The sequence below is a fragment of the Tamandua tetradactyla genome, chromosome 1 (assembly GCF_023851605.1).
Source record: "Tamandua tetradactyla isolate mTamTet1 chromosome 1, mTamTet1.pri, whole genome shotgun sequence".
In the NCBI taxonomy this organism is placed as follows: domain Eukaryota; kingdom Metazoa; phylum Chordata; class Mammalia; order Pilosa; family Myrmecophagidae; genus Tamandua; species Tamandua tetradactyla.
Window position 1 is genome coordinate 196,546,670 of NC_135327.1, and position 18,068 is coordinate 196,564,737.

General features: G+C 34.8%; 2 protein-coding genes across 22 annotated transcripts in view; one reads left to right on the top strand and one right to left on the bottom strand.

The window, feature by feature from the left end:
• Positions 1–10,668, top strand: part of GALNT11 (polypeptide N-acetylgalactosaminyltransferase 11) — a 118,853-nt gene extending 108,185 nt beyond the window's left edge. Inside the window, exon 13 of the mRNA XM_077150701.1 lies at positions 6,813–10,668. Coding sequence (XP_077006816.1) covers positions 6,813–6,830 — 18 coding nt within the window. The 3' untranslated portion in view covers positions 6,831–10,668. The remainder of the gene's footprint in view (positions 1–6,812) is intronic.
• Positions 4,880–18,068, bottom strand: part of KMT2C (lysine methyltransferase 2C) — a 447,454-nt gene continuing 434,265 nt past the window's right edge. For all 21 annotated transcript variants that reach the window (XM_077150489.1, XM_077150472.1, XM_077150479.1 and 18 more), the window contains 5 exons: positions 17,742–17,910; positions 9,393–9,509; positions 9,051–9,124; positions 8,653–8,761; positions 4,880–6,941 (listed from right to left, as the gene is read on the bottom strand). In XM_077150489.1, coding sequence (XP_077006604.1) covers positions 6,849–6,941; positions 8,653–8,761; positions 9,051–9,124; positions 9,393–9,509; positions 17,742–17,910 — 562 coding nt within the window. In that variant the 3' untranslated portion in view covers positions 4,880–6,848. The remainder of the gene's footprint in view (positions 6,942–8,652; positions 8,762–9,050; positions 9,125–9,392; positions 9,510–17,741; positions 17,911–18,068) is intronic.

Consider the following 18,068-nt stretch of genomic DNA (forward strand, 5'->3'; position numbering starts at 1 on the left):
GATATCTATATTATGCATAAGAATAACTTTCAGGATAACCTTATCACTCAGCCACCAACACCTTATTTTGTCTTGTTTCTCTCTTTCCCCTTTTGATTGAAAAGGTTTTCTCAATTGAAGCTGTGTGTCAGCTCATTCTAGGATTTCTGTCCCACTTTGCCAGGGAGTCACGTTCCATGTAGAGACAGGGAAGGCACTGAGTTTGCTTGCTGTGTTGCCTGACAGGCCACATCTGAGCAACAAAAGAGGTTCTCTGGGGATGACACCTAGGCCTAATTTTAAGTAGGCTTAGTCTATCCTTTGTGGGGATAAGTTTCATATGAAGAAACCCCAAGATTGAGCCTTGGCCTATTGATATGTTTGTCCCCACTGCTTCTGAGAATATCAGGAATTCTCCAAATGGGGAAATTGAACATTCCCCCTTACTTACTGTTCCCCCAAGGGGACTTTGCAAATACTTTTTTATTCACAGTTCAAATCAATCATCTATCTTTCTATTATCATTTGTGCCCCAGCCCTCCCTCTATCATCCTCATATTCAGTTTCATTCAGTGTACTTACATTATTGTGCTACAATCATGTAGTATTTGCGCTATCCATCTGTTCTAGTTTGCTAGCTGCCAGAATGCAACACACCAGAGATGGATTGGCTTTTAATAAAAGGGGATTTATTTCATTAGTTCTTCAGAGGAAAGGCAGCTTTCAACTGAGGTTCTTTCTTACATAGAAGGCACAGGGTGATCTCTGTTGGCCTTCTCTCCAGGCCTCTGGGTTCCAACAACTTTCCCTGGGGTGATTTCTTTCTGCATCTCCAAAGGCCCGGGCTGAGCTGCAAGTGCTCAGATGAGGTATGCTGAGTTGCTTTGGCTGTGGTGCGCTGAGCTCTCTCATTTAAGCACCAGCCATTAAATCAAACATTCATTACAGCAGGCACACAACTTAGCCGACTGCAGATGTAATAAGCAACAGATGAGGTTCACGTATCATTGGCTCATGTCCACAGCAACAAAACTAGGCACGTTCACCTGGCCAAGCTGACATCTGAGCCTAACTACCACACCATCTGAAATAGAAGATTTATTTAAGAGACCAATTACAAGCAAAGTGACTGAGGTTCAAAAACCTTCCAACAAAGAAAAGCACAGGGCCACAGACTTCACAGGTGAATTCTACCAAATATTTCAAGAAGAATTAACACCAATCTTGGTCAAATTTTCCCCCCAAATTGAAGAGGAACACTACCAAACTCATTCCATGATCATCTCAACATCACCTTAACACCAAAGCCAGATAAAGATACTAAAAGAAAAGAAAATTATAGATCAATGTACTTTATGATTATCAACAGAAAATTCTTCCAGAAAATCCAAGCAAACTGAATCCAATAGCACATTAAAAGTAATATACACCACAACCAAGTAGGATTCATTCCAGGTATGCAAGGGTGTTTCAGCACAAGAAAATCAACTAGAATAATGCACCCACTTTAACAGAATGAAAGGGAAAAATTCATTTTCATCAACACAGAGATGGCATTTGACAAAACCCAGCACCCCTTATTGATAAAAACACCCAGTAACCTAGGAATAGAAGGAAACTTCATCTACATGATAAAGGGCATATAAGAAAAACCCACTGCTAATATCAAAATCAATGGTGAAAGAATGAAAATTTTCCCTTTAAGATCTGGAACTAGACAAGGATGTCCACTGTCATCCCTGTTTTCAACATTGTACTGGAAGTTCTTGCCAGAGCATTTAGGCAAGGAAAAGAAATAAAAGACATCCAGATTGGAAAGGATGGAGTCAAACTTTCACTACTTGAAGATGACATGATTTAGAAAGTCCCCCAAAACGTAAGACAGAGCTACTAGAGCTAACGAGGTCAACAAAGTGGTGGGGCACAAGATCAACACACAATGAAATAGTGTTTCTATATACTAGTAATGAGCAATCTGAAGAGGAAATTAAGAAAAAAAATTCCATTTATGGTAGCAATTAATAGAATCAAATATCTAGGAATAAATGTAACCAAGGATACAAAGGAGTTACATGGAAAACTACAAAACCTGATAAAAGAAGTCAAAGAAAACTAAATAAAAGGAAGGGAATTCCATGCTCATGTATTGGAAGACTATATATTGTCAAGATGTCAATTGTAACCATTTACAGAGTCAAAACAATCTCAGTTAAAATACTAAAGCCTTCTTTGTAGAAACGGAAAAGCCAGTCATCAAATTTATTCGAAAGGGTCCTGACTAGCCAAAAATATCTTGAAAAAGAAGAACATTGGAGGACTCACACTTCCCAACTTTAAAACTGATTATAAAGCTCCAGCGGTCAAAATAGCATGGTACTGACACAAGGATAGATATATACAGACTAATAGAATTGAATTAAGAGTTCAGAAATGGACCATCATCACATCTATGGTCAAATTACTTTTTTTTTTTTTTCCAACTGACTTTTCACTAGAGTGTCAAAATAATTTCTTTAACATGTAGTGCCAGGAGAACTGGACAGCATATGTAAAGGAATGAAGGTGGATCCCTATCTCACACCACATACAAAAATTGACTAAAAATGTACCAAAGACTAAAAGTAACGATCAGGACTATAGAACTCCTAGAACAGAAGGAAGCATCTTCAGGACCTTCTATTAGGTAGTGGTTTCCTAGACTTTATACCATGAGTGTCCTAGTTTGCTAGCTGCCGGAATGCAACACATCAGAGATGGGTTGGCTTTTAATAAAGGGGATTTATTTTGTTAGTTCTTCAGAGGAATGGCAGCTTTCATCTGAGGTTCTTTCTTACGTGGGAAGGCACAGGATGGTCTCTGCTGGCCTTCTCTACAGGCCCCTGGGTTCCAACAACTTTCCCTGGGGTGACATCTCCAAAGGCCTGGGCTGAGCTGCAAGTGCTGAGATGAGGAATGCAGAGCTGCTTGGGCTGTGCTACATTGCAGTCTCCCGTTTAAGCGCCGGCCAATTTAGTCAAACGTCCTTCATTGCAGCTGGCATGCCTCCTAGCCAGCTGCAGATGTAAATCAGCAACAGATGAGGTTCAAGTACGTTGGCTCATGGCCACAGCAACAGAAATAGGCACCTTCACCTGGCCAAGTTGACAGCTGAATCTAACTACCACACATGAGCATGAGCAACAACAGAAAAAATAGAAAAATGGGACCTCCTGAAATTTAAAAACTTTAGTGCAAAGGACTTCATCCTGAAAGTAAAAAGGCAACCTACAGGGTGGGCCACAGTGGCTCAGCAGGCAGAGTTCTTGCCTGCCATGCCAGAAACCCGTGTTCGATTTCTGGTGCCTGCCCATGTTAAAAAAAAAAAAAAGGCAACCTACAAAATTGGAGAAAATATTTGGAAACCACATACTTGATAAAGGTTCAATATCTAGAATATATAAAGGAAACCTTCATCTTGACAAAATGATAAACAACCCAATTAAAAAGTGATTAATGGACCTGGAATGGGCATGTCCTCCAAAGAAGACATACAAATGGCTAAAAAGCACATGAAAAGATGCTCAACATCACATCATTAGCCATCAGGGAAATTCGAATCCAAACTATGAGATATTTACTTTAGACCCACAGAATGGCTACTATGTAAAAAAACAGAAAACAAGTATCGATAGGATATGGAAAAACAGGATATTCATTGTTGGTGGCAATGTTAAATGGTGCAGCCTCTGCAGAAAACACTTTGGCAGCTTCTCAGAAAGTTATAGGCTTACCGTTAAGACCTAGCAAACCTAATTCTGGGTATATACTCAAAAGAGTTGAAAGCAGGGATATGAATAGATATTTGCACACCAACATTCATGGTGGCATTATTTATAATTGCCAAAAGATGGAAGCAACTCATGTGTTCACCAGCAGAGGAATGGATTAAGAAAATGCCATCTATACAGACAATGGAATATTATGCAACTGTGAAAACGTACAAGATACTGATATATGCAGCTACATGGACGAACGTTGAACACTTCATGTTGAATGAAATAAGTCACACAGGAAAGGACTAATATTGCATGACCTCACTGATACGAAGTTTAGAATAAGCAAATTCCTAAGTGTCAGAAACCAGTATTCAGGTTACCAATGGCTGTGGCTAGGGAAGGGGTGTTAAAGTTTAACTGGTACAGGATTTCTGTTGGGAGTGATGGAGAAGTTGTAGTAATGGAAGACGGTGATAGATGCAGAACACAGTGAATTTAATTAACACCATTGAATAAAATATATGTATATGATTTCTGGGGAAATTTTAGGTTGTATCTAAATTACTGAAATAAAAGTCAGAAGACTATATCCACCAATTAAAAAGAAACAGGTTTTAAACAATGAAACAAAGCACCAAGAATATTTTAAAATTTGACACTGGTTAACACAGAAATCTTTCTTTATGTAGCTGCAGGGAAGAGAGAGTCTCCAGTTGGAATGAATTATGAACCTACATCTAAAAAATTTATTTGAAAAGAAAGAAACAACTTGATTCCATCAGCACTCTAGTAATGCTGAAAGATAAATCAGATTGTCAGTGAATTTCAATCAGTTATAAATTTAAGAGCTCCAATTAGAGCATGAAGAGACTACTAACAGAAAGAGAGGAGGAGTAGTATAACAGAAAAGACAGGACTTAACAAATGAATATGACTGCTGAATCATTATATTGATATTTCTGATGGTCTCCAGCGTCTTAGAGCAGCTAGAAGTAAAAAAATGAAAAATCATGGAACTGTAACCCATACCAAACTTTAAAATCTGTTCTGTAACTACTTGTTAAAATGTACTTGGAAATTTATTGCTTTTTGTTATATTTCACAATAAAAAAAAAGTTAAAAAAATTTTTAAAAAAGACACTACTAATAGAGAAACTCAAGGCAGACTTTATAGATGTAAAATATTTTATTTGTAAATGGTGATCTTCTAAATCTGTGTCCACAAATTCCAAAACCCATAACACTCTGTATACTTCAAAAAATTCAATTTTTGCCAACATTAGGTACTATTATACAGAACAGAAAACAAAACAAAACAAAAACCTGATAGGACAAATACTGGTAGGATGTCAGAATATTGTACAAGAGAAGAAAAATATTCAAGAAACAAATTTCATACAGCTATTTATCAAGAGAAAAATATATACAATTGATTTATTCTGTAAGATAAAAATACATCATGCCATATACATTACAAGTTTAGAACTGTATCACTGAATATACCAACAGTTTACAGTCCACTTTAATTGTGCACACAAAAAACTTCATTTTATACTTAGCCTGTGAAGTGTCAGTACCAGAATTTTAAGTACAAAATAAAAAGCTAACCTGGTTCAAAATGCTGATTAAATTTCTACAAGCAAACACAAAACTGTTTTTTTTTAATTATTATTATTAAAGAAATGTAAACAAACAGTTCATACAAACACATTTTAAAATTACATCTTTCAAAACCCTATTGCCGGAGTCCTGCAACTGCAAGCATAATCACATCTCTTTTTTTTTTTCTTTTTTTGACATTTTGTGTTAAATAGGCTAAAGACTTAGATTTAAGTTCCTGCTACATGATCCTATTATGTGTACATGATTCTTTGTGGCTTGAAACAAACTTCTAATCAAAACTACTTTTGCTGAAGGAAAAAATTCAGCCTCCATTTGGGTGTATTTTTAAGCAGTTATTCACAGTTATCACAAATTGTAAGCACAAAAAAACCTGACTGAAGAAGTAGGGATGCAACAATATAATATGAAAAAATTAGTTTAAATTACCAAAACAGCTATAAAAGTTGTAGCTATAGCATACACTCTCTGTTCTATCAGAAGTAAGGTGTATAAAACAATTAAGTACTAATAGACCATAGTTTCCAAAAAACCCCAAACACTCTAGGTTGAAATTTTGGTTATTACATAATTATAATGGCATATTTAATAACAAAATTATATTGTAACATCCCTATGAACATTTTATAAGCACCCAAGCTGCTGCAGAGCCTGGTAGCATTTGGTCAATAACTATTTTTATACTGTATTTTATCTCAAAATATTTACATATTTGTACAAAGTAACAGAGTTTGTTAGTTCTGCAGGTAACAGCAGCAGCTTGGCTTTCTTCTAACTTTTATTTAAAAATAGCTTCATTCACTTATTCAATAATAAATACAAAAGGTTTCTCTTATTTTACAGAAATCAAAAACTACAATAAACTGACTCATGGAATCAAGTATTTAAATGTATTTTAGTGCAAGTTATTATCCCTTAGCTCTATCCCTAAGGAAGTCATTTCAGTACATTCCTTGTTCAGTGGTGTCTACTTTATTTAAAAAAAAAAACTTTTTAAATTAGAGGGCCTGCCCCTTTTTCAAATAAGGCTGTGGCCAGCACTTTGGACATCTCCCTTTCGCTGGTGATTTCAGTCTTACATTCATAGGAAGGCCCCTGCCGTGGGGCAGGGCAGCCATCGGCTCTTTGCCCCAGTAAAAGTTTCTCCTTAGTGAGATAAAAACAAAACAAAACAAAGCCCACCCACAAAAACAAAACAAAAAACAAAAAAAGGAAAGAAAGAACAAAAAAGAAAAGAAAAAAGCAAAAGTGCTGGACCATTCTATAATTCTGTTTAACCTCAGCAACTTTTAGGAAAGTTGCTTTAGTTAGCTTTCTCCTGGTGCTTCTTTAACCTAAAAGACTGAGGATATACATCAGAACTCCCAGAAGCTGTTTTTCAAAAAGTTATAAAATAGAAAACAAAAATATCTTTTTGTCTGCAAAATTCAAATGATGTGTTGAATCTCTTCTTCCTAGGGACAAGCCGCCCGCTGAGATAGCAAGGAATGCATTTCAGTTCATCCATTTCCGGCAGTTTACAGCTCCACAGTGACATGGAATCTTGTGCTGGTCATCTTCGAAGTCAAACTTATAGTCATAGCAAAGCTGTCCGTAGCAAAGAAACAGTGTAAGGAAGGACAGAAAGGAAAGGAAGGAGTTTCCTTCCTGGATATCCCTAGTATTCAAAATCAGCAAACAAAATGAATAAAAATTAAAGGAAGACCTGATTTGTTGAGGCTCCATGGGAACTTGAGTGGAAACTTCAAAAAGAAATAAGCAAACAAACATAGGTAAACTTAACTTAGGGATCCCAAAGGGACAGAGGAAAAGAGAACCAACATTTTTTTAAGCCAAACCAGATCTGAGAAAGGGTGGCCTGGCTGGAGAAAACATTTCTACAATTCCTCACAGCACTGTCCCTGAAAGTGGATGGAGGAAATTGGCTAATACTCTGTTTCGGGCAGGATGAGGATCCCCCTCTCCCAACCTCTGTCACAATTCCCCATTGCATGGCTTCCCCAACCCTTTATGCATTGACTGGGACATGTAAGTTTGGCCAGAAGCAAATTGCCTTTAGCAGCTAACATCTGTCTTCCTTATCTTTCCTCACTAAAGGATATCTCTTTGTTTAAGAATTAACAAACCTTACAGGAGTTTTGTGATGGAATTATTTTCACTATTTTACAGACAATAAAATGGAAGGATCAGAGAGGTTATACAACTTAATCAAGGGTACTCATTAAGAGGCAGGAAAGACCTGAACTCAGCTGGGTCTATTTGCTTTCAATGCTGTCATAAGGGCTATATTACAGAGCATTCCGTTTTTCACTGGGCACCATGGTAGGGTTTTAACATAGCTCCAAGTTATTCTGAGATTTGCGGTGGCCTCTGGGTCTAATCTAACACATTCTTGATTTTTTAAAAAATGGAGATTCCAAAAAGGTAACAAAACATAGGCAAAATCTCACAGCTACAACAATCAAGAAGGGGTTGGGGGGCACCAAAAAAGTAGACACTCAAGCTTCTTATCCTCAAAAGGGAGGAGATATTTCCAATAGAAACCTGCATTGTTGCAGTGCCAGCATTCCAATAAATTCCAATTCCAGAACTAGGGCACTTAGATCAAGATATGCTAATCAGGTTGGGAAATGTACATGAAGCAACCAAGACTAATAACAATCTTAATATATGAAATGCTGAATCAAAGTTTGTCTCTTGCAAACTGAAGAAGACAAATGTCAAGTCCTGCATTCACATTAAAACAAAGAAAAAAAAAACCAAATACTCAAACTGTTTGAAAATATGTTGATGCAAAAATCTGTAAGATTATATTGATCCTAAGTGTGAAAGAGCAATCTGGCTCCCCCAAATCTGCCGACTCAAAGCCTTATAGTTATCTCACACAAGCCATTTTACTGAAGACCACAAGAGGCAACAATTCCATGATATTCTTCAAATATCATTTTGATTATAAGCATAATCTTGAAAGAGAGGGATACTACCAGCTTGTCCTCAGGTAATGGGGTAAAGACTGAAAATGCTGCCATATGAGTGATATGGGATGTTTAATTTCTGGACCAGAAGAACAAGGGAGAGGGGACAGTTCATTTTAAAAACTTTCAAAGCTGTCATGTGGAAGATAGTAGCAACCTGAATGTCTGAAAGGCAAAATTTAAGATGGCAAAATTTGATCTAATATCAGGAGATTTATTCTAGCAATAAAGAACTGGAAAACAGTTGCTCTGTTTAAAGGAGTAAATCACACTGTACTAGGGGTTATGAAGGACATAGTAGACACTATCCTTCAAACTCTCACCTCTTCTCCTTTCTGAATTCTCCGACTGGAGCTGATGATAATTTTGTGTCCTCTCTCAAAAGTCACCACTTCAGCCACACAGTTAGGTGCACACGAATGGTTGATATATCTGTAAGCCACCATTCAGAAAACTATTAATTGTAAAACAACCAGTAAAGCTTAAAAAAAACCTTCAATTCCCAAGGAAAAGTTTTTCCTCATTACATTTCTATTCACCCATTAGTTAGGATAAGTATGAATACAGAACTTTAAATAAAAATTATTTTCAAAATGCCCGGAAACTTTAAATCATTGAAAGGCTGCAGTGCACATTCCTCCCCTGCTTCAGTCTTCTGTCCACTACCACTAACTCCATCAAGCAAAAGACCCAAGTTATCAGATTCCCTTTTTGTTCTCACCGTGCAGGCCCTCCTGTAAGTGTTGCATCAATAACATGGTCATTATCCATACGGAACATGTACACGCCACGGTTCTGAAAGACAAAGCACTTGTTTCTAGCTCTCATTAAAAAAAGCCATCAGTGCACATCAGAAATACTCTCCATGTTCGTATCAATGCCAGAAAGCCTAAGAAGGAACTGAAATACACTCTAATCACACTCATTATGAACCATTATACTAATTAACTTGTTCTATATATTTGTTAAAATGTACTTTGATATTTGTCACTTTTTTAAACATATATTCTATTTCACAATAAAAATTGTTAAAAAAAAAAAAATCACATGCACCAACACGTACCTGAGACTCATAAAGTTTCTCTTTTCTGTTCGCCACTTCATTTCGAATGATAGTCCCAATATATTCAATGACCATGGTGTGCTTCTCAATGTCTCTAGCAGCATATAAACCCAATCCCTGAAAAACAAAACAAAAGAACAAATCTGCATTCTCTTTTTCATACAAAAGTATTAACCATGGGTCTTATCAAAAGTCATACTTAGGTATAATGATAAATTATAAATTAAAAAATGTTTTTGTGTGAGGAAGAACAAAAGAGTGTCAATATTGCAGGGTACTGAAGAAAGATGGTAATTCGTATTTTAAAACTCTTATGTGTGAGACTAAAGCAAAAAATGTTTATTTGGTACAAAATCTATATTTTGACTAGTGCATTTCCAATTAACTTGTGTGGATGGTTTAATTGAACACCATAAGTACATGAAACCTTGAGTAGGGCATGAGATTTTGTTCGTTGTCCAGAGTGATGCCCTGATAAATCCCAGAGTGATTTGAACAGTAAATAAAAAAGTATTTGCAAAGTCCCCTTGGGGGAACGGTGAGAAAGGGGGAAAATTCAACTTCCCTGATATTCTCACAAACAGTGGGGACAACCAAAGCAATAGGCCGAGTCCTCAATCTTGGGGTTTGTTCATATGAAATTTGGCCTGCAAAGGATAGGTCAAGCCTAAGATCAGGCCTAAGAGTCACCCCCAGAGAACTCTTTTGTATGTAGCCTTTCTCTCAGTCAACATGACAAGCAAACTCACTGCCCTCTCCCTTTCTATGTGGGACAAGACTCCCAGGCATGTAAACCTTCCTGGCAACATGGGACAGAAATCCTAGAATGAGTTGGGACTCAGCACCAAGGGATTGAGAAAACTTTCTCGACTGAAAGGGTAAGAGAGAAATGAAACAAAATGTCAATGGCTGAGAGCTTCCAAACAGAGTTGAGAGGTTATCCTGGAGGTTATTCTTACACATTATATAGGTATCACTTTTTTAGTTAAGGTATAATGGAGAGGCTGGAGGGAAGTGCCTGAAACTGTAGAGCTGTGTTCCAGTAGCCATGTTTCTTAAAGATGATTGTATAATGATACAGCTTTCACAATGTGACTGTGATTGTGAAAAGCTTATGTCTGATGCTCCTTTTATCTATGGTATGGACAGATGAGTAAAACATATGAATTAAAAATAAATAAATAATGGGGAACAAATATTAAAATAAATTTAGTAGAGTGAAATGCCAGTGATCAATAAAAGGGAGGGGTAAGGGGTACAGTATGTAAGAATTTTTTTCTTTTTATTTCTTTTTCTGAATTGATGCAAATATTCTAAGAAATGATCATGATGACAAATATACAACTATGTGATGATATTGTGAGTTATTGATTATATACCAAGAATTGAATGATCATATGGTAAGAATGTTCATGTTTGTATGCTATGTTTAAAAATAAAATTAAAAAAAAAAAGTCTTACTTAGGGTTTCACAGGAACTCAATTTTTAATTAAATATGCTATATTCTGAAATGTAAAAACTAGCCAATATCAGCACTTAAGTATGTGCTGTCACTGTCTTGTTTGTAACGTCTTTTAAAATAAGATAAACTCTAAGAATTTAGCGGGTTTTGTTTTTTTTTTACCAGACTTTAACTATGGTGTGAACACTAGATGAGCCAAGTAATGTTGACTGGCTGTCCACATTTTTATGAGACTCTCTTATTTTTTATGTAATACCATACTGAGTTCCCATCAACCAAAGAACCCAATGGCCTTTGACATTTTTTATTCTACTACTATTCTAAAAGACTGACATGACAATAACTTTAATAAAATAAAAATAAGGCTAACTATAAGAGATTATAAATACCATAAATGACCTTCACATTCAGCTTTCAGCTTCTTGGAAGCTAGAGAAAAATATCAAAAACAGGCTAAGTTTTATTTTGCCCTAATTATCAGGAAAGTTGGAAACAAATTTCTTAGGGAAGGCAAATATTTTTTCTGATACAAAATTCCAAGGCTGCCAAAGAAATTTATAGGAATTTGAATTGGCTAAAGGAATGAAGCCATCTCTGTCATTTGGCAGCTTGTATTGTATATGCTACTGCCCTGGTAAATCACATGCTATATGCATCATTTTTTAGCAACACACAAATTGTAGGAAAAAATGATATACTGGGAAAAACATGGATAGTTTCCACAGAAGACTATTTGTATTTTCAAGTCACAATTAGGGTTTCTGCATTCTCAATTAAGACTGACCAGAAAGTATTAGTGGAGAAATAAGGAAGATTATGTGTTACATGGAGATATTCAAAGATATATTCTTTGTCAAGTACCAACTTGGAGAATATAGAAGGTAAGGATGTCTGAGATTTAAGTATGTCAGAGAATTATCTTCTTAAAAAAAACATTTACATAGTTTATCTGTTCAACTCCAGGTATGAGTCAATGGTGAACAACAAACCAAAACACACCTGAAAATTTGTACATTTTGGGTGTATTTCAGCACCTTCTGGTAGACAGATATGAATGTAACTGTGACATTTTATTGTAAAGAATTTTTTTAGCATCACTCTGCTTAGGGCAATGAATAGTAGGACTAAATGGTTTCAGTTATGGCTTAAGTCTGAGACACAGATAGTCTTGACTTCATGGATGTATGAGAAATAAACTATTGTTGCTTTAGAAGTATGGTAACTTAGATTCCTTGATGTCATTTAGCATCACAAATGGTGATGTAACATTTAGGAATGTGGTATTCCTGGTGATGTTTCCAGAACTTGGTTACCATTTTCTTTTCTTGAGTACTTTCAGAGTTCCGCCTTAAGTAAAATTTGCTGACAGGCAACCCAAGTGTTGCTCTCTTCCCACTCACTGTAAATTCCTATTATACGTGGGCTTTGAAATAGGAAGGGCATGTTATAAGGGAAATTAGAATAGTTTTATTAGGTAAAAAAAAAGTTGACTATGGGAAATAATTGGAATCTGATATTCAATGAGAAATATGTAATTATAAAAGCAGGGAAAGAAAATAATCATTAATGAATAGAAAAGTATTAAACTTCCAAATAACAAGAGGAAAAAAATGGAACAAACAGCAACCTAATCAAACCAGTAAAATTAAGGAAAAAGGAAAATGTAAACCAAATAGTATCCATTAAAATCTGGTGATCGATGAGGGGGAAGGATGGGGGGTATGGAATGTATGAACTTTTTTCTGTTTTCTTTTTTATTTCTTTTTCTGAATAGATGCAAATATTCCAAGTAATGATCATGATGATGAATATGCAACTATGGATGATATTGTGAATTACTGATTATATATGTAGAATGGAATGACCAAAACTTAAGAATGTTTGCATTTGGTGTTTTTTTGATATTTTAAAAAAAACAAAAAAATTTTAAAAATAAATAAATAAATAATATTAAGGGTAAGATGGGAATAAAATATACACTATGTTAGTCATTACAGTAAATGTGAATGGAACGAATGCTTCCATCAAAAGACAGACTCAGACTAAGATTTCAAAATAAGACCTAACTATATGTGAGTTCTACTTAACACAAATTAAAAAAGAAAAACCAAAAATAAAAGGGCAGGTTTGAAAAGCCAGCATTTCCTTACATTATAGAGATAAACTAAAGGCTTTCTGCTAAAATCACAAGTAAGAATCTGCCCACTATTACAGTATTGCAGTATTAGCTAAGGCAAATAGATAAGAGAAAGCAATTAAGAGGAATGGAAATTGGAGAATATGAGGTAAGACTATCTCTATATGCAAATCCAACTAAATAATCTAAAAATTATCCCCTGAAATAAAACTCAATGGAATAGTAAAATTAATAAAGTATAAATATATATAAGACACATAAGAATATCAATAGCCTTCACATATACAAACAATAAACCAGTTAGATAAAATAATGGAAGAATATATAGCAAAGTATAAAATACTTACGCATAAACTTAATGGGAAATGTGGAAAATCTATGAGGAAAACTAGAAAATATTCCTAGAAGACACAGAGATGTACTTGAACAAAATAGAAGACATACTATGTTTTAAGACGAGAAGACTCAACATCATCATGCTAGTACATTTAAAAATGTAATATAACCCCAGTAACATTTTTACCTTCAGTATTATTTTGGAGCTCATCAAACTGATTATCAAGTTCACTTGGAAAACCAAACAAGAGTAGAGAACAGCAAAAAAAAAACCAAGCAACCAAATAATCACCCAGAAAAGAAGAATAATGGGAAAGGGATGTAGCTAGATCTTCCAGAAACTGGATCAATTTCTCACACAGTATTTTAGGATATATTTTAAATTAACTGGAGAACTAAAATTAAAAAAAAAAAAACATAATATAGGAAAACATGGCATATCCTTTATAAATGGAGAGTGGGGAAGTTTTTTAAACTATGACTCAAAATCCAGAAGCAATAAGAGAAAAAACTGGCAACTCAGATTATATTAGAAACAAAAAAACCCTCACATACCATTATTTGTGGAAAAATACTAAATTAAAAACAAGTATCAACAGGGAAAATTACTTATAATTCATCTCAAGTAAAGAATTAGTATTCTAATATTTAAACAGAAGTCTAAATGGGAAAGATCAACACAATCTTATTGATAGACTTGAGAATGGAAGTTTATAGAAAATGAAAAATAAATGGCTCTTGAATATCTGAAAAAGAAACTCAGCTTTTGTCATAAAAGATATTGCCCATAATAAGAGAATGTAAGTCAAACTAACCCGAGGTAACATTTTTACCTATTAGATTGGCAAAAAAACCAAAAAAACCCAAAAACTAAAAAACAACCTCAAAATTTACCATACTTCACTGGCAAACCCATAGGGAAATATGCCCTCTTATATGTAGAAATAGAAAATAGTAAAATCTCTGAGGGAAAAATTAGGGACCATCTGGACAAACTGGGGAAGTGTTATGGTCGGACATATGCTTCTCTATTATTTTCTTTTACTTCTGCATGTATTTGAAAATTTCAATTTACAAAAAGGAAAAAGAGATAAGGCAAATGAAAAAGTCAAGCACAAAATTAAAGTTACCATACTGTCCATCTAATGTATACAATTTAATAGCTCACAATATCATCACATAGTTGTGTATTCATCACCATGATCATTTTTAGAACATCTGCATCACTCCAGAAAAAGAAATAAAAAGAAAAAAAAAAGTAATAGTCACATTCTTAACAGCTAATTATATAAAACAAAATCTACTAAAATAAGATCATTTGTAGGAGAGTTTAATATCATTCTCTCAGAATTGGTCAGACCTAGTAAGAAAAAAAAAGAGGCTCAAAAAAAGTTTGAAGTTGGTATATTCACACACATGTATATATGTTGTATAAAACTTGATTAATACATATATATCATGGAATACTCTAAAATATTGATAATATACTTAATCATAAAGAAAACCTTGACAACTTTTTAAAAGTTTAGCTTGATTTTACAGGCTATAATCTCAAATCATAATTCAATAAAATTGGAAATAGAAAAAGAAGAGGGAATTAATAAAAATTTGAAAGTAATGAACTAGTTAAAATGCCCTAAACTTGGTTCTTTGAAGAGTCCAATGAAAGAAAGAAGCCCCTTGGCAAGTCTTCTTAGGGAAAAATGAGCCAAAATAAATAGGTATAAGAATGAGGAAGATCTCTTATAACTGCAGATATAAGAATAAAAGAATCATACAACTGTATGACAACAAATTTGGAAATACTTATCTTCAAATCTGATACAAGTAGTAGAAAACTTGAAAAGACCAATTACCAAAGAGATTACCAAAGAGCTCCATTTAAACAGTAGTAGTAATTGGCATGTATAGAGTTAAACTTTGTATCCTTTTGAAGAACAAATGATTCCAATATTATCATAAAAATCCAGAAAGATGGAAAGTTCTCTGAGTCAGTTTATAAACCCGGCATAAACCAAATACTTGACAAAGGCAGTATCAGAAACAATCTGATTTGGAATACATATACATTCTCAAAATGAAATATTAGTGAGTAGAATCCAGAAAATTTTCAAGAGCATACAAATGCCCAAGAATACAAATGTAAAGTCAGAAATACAAGACTGATTTTAGTGTTCATTATGTCAACCAAGTACAGTGGGTAAAAAAGCACATGATATTAATGGATGTTGAAAAGGCACTTAAAAAAAGTTTAGTAGGAATGGCTGCTAAGGTTTAAGTGAAATATATACATGTGAAGTCTAACTATAAAAATAAACAGCAAACAGGCGGTGCAATGGTGGCTCAGCGGCAGAATTCTCGCCTGTCAAGCCAGAGACCTAGGCTTGATTCCCGGAGTCTATCCATGCTCGCCACCGCCCCATAATAATAAATAAACAGCAAACATACTAAATAGTGTATTCAATTAAAATGAGGAACTAGGAAAGGACGCTCCCTATCATCATTACTGTTTAACATTATTTTAATAGCTCTAGCTAATTGTAAGCAAGAAAAATAACATATAAACACTGAAAAAAGAGAGAGGTAAAAAAAGAGGTTTCTCTTGCTGATTTGTTGATATAGTGGTTGTGATGGTTAGACCCATGTGTGAACTAGGCCAGGTAATGGTGTCTAGTTATCTGGTCAAGCAAGCACTGACCTGTTACTGCAAGGACATTTTCTGAACTTAAATAGTCAATAAGATGATTGCATTTATGGTTGATTTAATCTACCATCAACTAAGGAGTGTCTTCAGAAAAGGGAGACATTTAATCCAATCAGCTGAAGGCTTTAAAAGAAGTGAATGACTTCAGCAGTCGGAAGAGAGAACTTTCATCGCTACTTCAGCCAGCCAGCTTCTCCTGGGCAATCCACTGAAAACTTTCATTGGAGTTCCCAGCCTGCAGCCTGCCCTACAGAATTTGGACTCATGCATTCCACAGTTACAAAATCTCATAATATTTACAGTTATCTACTACTTGTTCTGGTTCCCTAGAGAACCTTGACTAATACAGTAGTCGATGTAGAAAACTAAGAAACTCGTACAGACTTTTTAGTAAAATAGGTATACCCAAGAATAAGTATTAGGAAAGACAAAGTACCTTTTCTTGATTATAGCAATAAGCACAGAGAAACTAGAAATAATATTTTTGTCTCAAATGAGGGGGAAAAATAGAAAAATTAAGAACGTATTTTAACTATTGGTATAGCATCTATTTGAAGAAAACTAGAAAATTATATTGAATGAAATAAATGAGACCTAGATGGAAAGATGTGTTTAATGGAGAGAATTAATCTGTTTAATATAAAATAAAGTAAAAATATATATTTCATAATTGGGAAACTGTCAATGGTTTATATAAGATATTGATGACATCACTGTTGTGGGACAAATTGTGAACAAAATAAATGCCATTAGTAGGAGAATGGTTTAATTAATTACAGTTCATCAAAATCACGGACTATCATACAGCCATTAAAGGGAATGAGCTAAAGTTATCTCAATTGATCTTAAGGGATCTCTGATATATGCGAGACAAACTGCAAAAAAGTACATATGATTCATTTTCATATATGTTTATACATGAGTATGCATTTTTAAGGTATTAGCATGGAAAAAAAATTAAAAGGATACATGCTAGTTTGTTAACACAATGACCTAGAATGGAGGGTGACAGGATGAATGGAGAAAAGAGTTTGGGGTAAAAATATACCCTCAGAAATGTTTCAGGTCACAGATTGAAGACAGGGAATTAAGAAACCACTAAAATTACAGTAAAGGAATTATTGCTATAATCAAGAAAAGGTAATAAGAATCTGAATGAGCCAGACAATGTAATGTTGATCAGATTTATATTTTAAAGAGAGAATATTTGGCTTCCGCCTAGACACTGGGTGAGAAGAGATAGGAGGGTCTTGCAATAGTGATGACTGATGAAGGTAGAAGATTAAAACAGTAGAGCCTGAGAGAGAACTTTCAGGAGGAAAAAAGTCAACATAACTAGATGATGTTTTGGACCTGGGTATACTGAAGCTAACTTATGAACTACACAGATGGTGCTGTCACTCAGTGATTATGAGGACCCTAAAGGAAGATCAGGGCTTCCCAATGAATTCTTTGAATCCACTGAGATTCAAAGAAGTAGATAGCAAAGGCTTGCTTTTGGGGAAGGAAAGCCTCATGCTCTAAGACTAAATACAGAATTAAAAGTGAGTTCTAAACTGCCAAGATTTGATACAGAAATATATGATTTTAAAAATGTAATTCTATTCCTGTGGCCATGTTGTATCATTTTTCACATATTTGAGATCAGTATCTTCAGACTTTTAGAGGCCACCCTGTCCCTTCTCTTCCCAAACAAATAATTTTCTTACTTGAATCCGAGACCGGGCTAGATACACATTAGATTTCCATTCAGTCTTCATTTTCCGGTATTGAGATGACTTGGAATGGACAAACTGTTTACTGTAAGGCGCATTCAGTTCTCCAGTGACTGTGCTCTGAAATGATTTTGAGGTGCTGGTGCTGTTCAAGGTGTGAGGCCTGCAGACGATGGCATATCAACAGGAAAAAAATACAAGGAAAACTGAAGATATCTCTGAATAATGCCAAAGACTAAGTGATTCGAATTCTCATTGACAGAAACATACATTGAAAGCTACCTAGCAGGGACAACACAGCAATTTCTTGATTTAGTCATG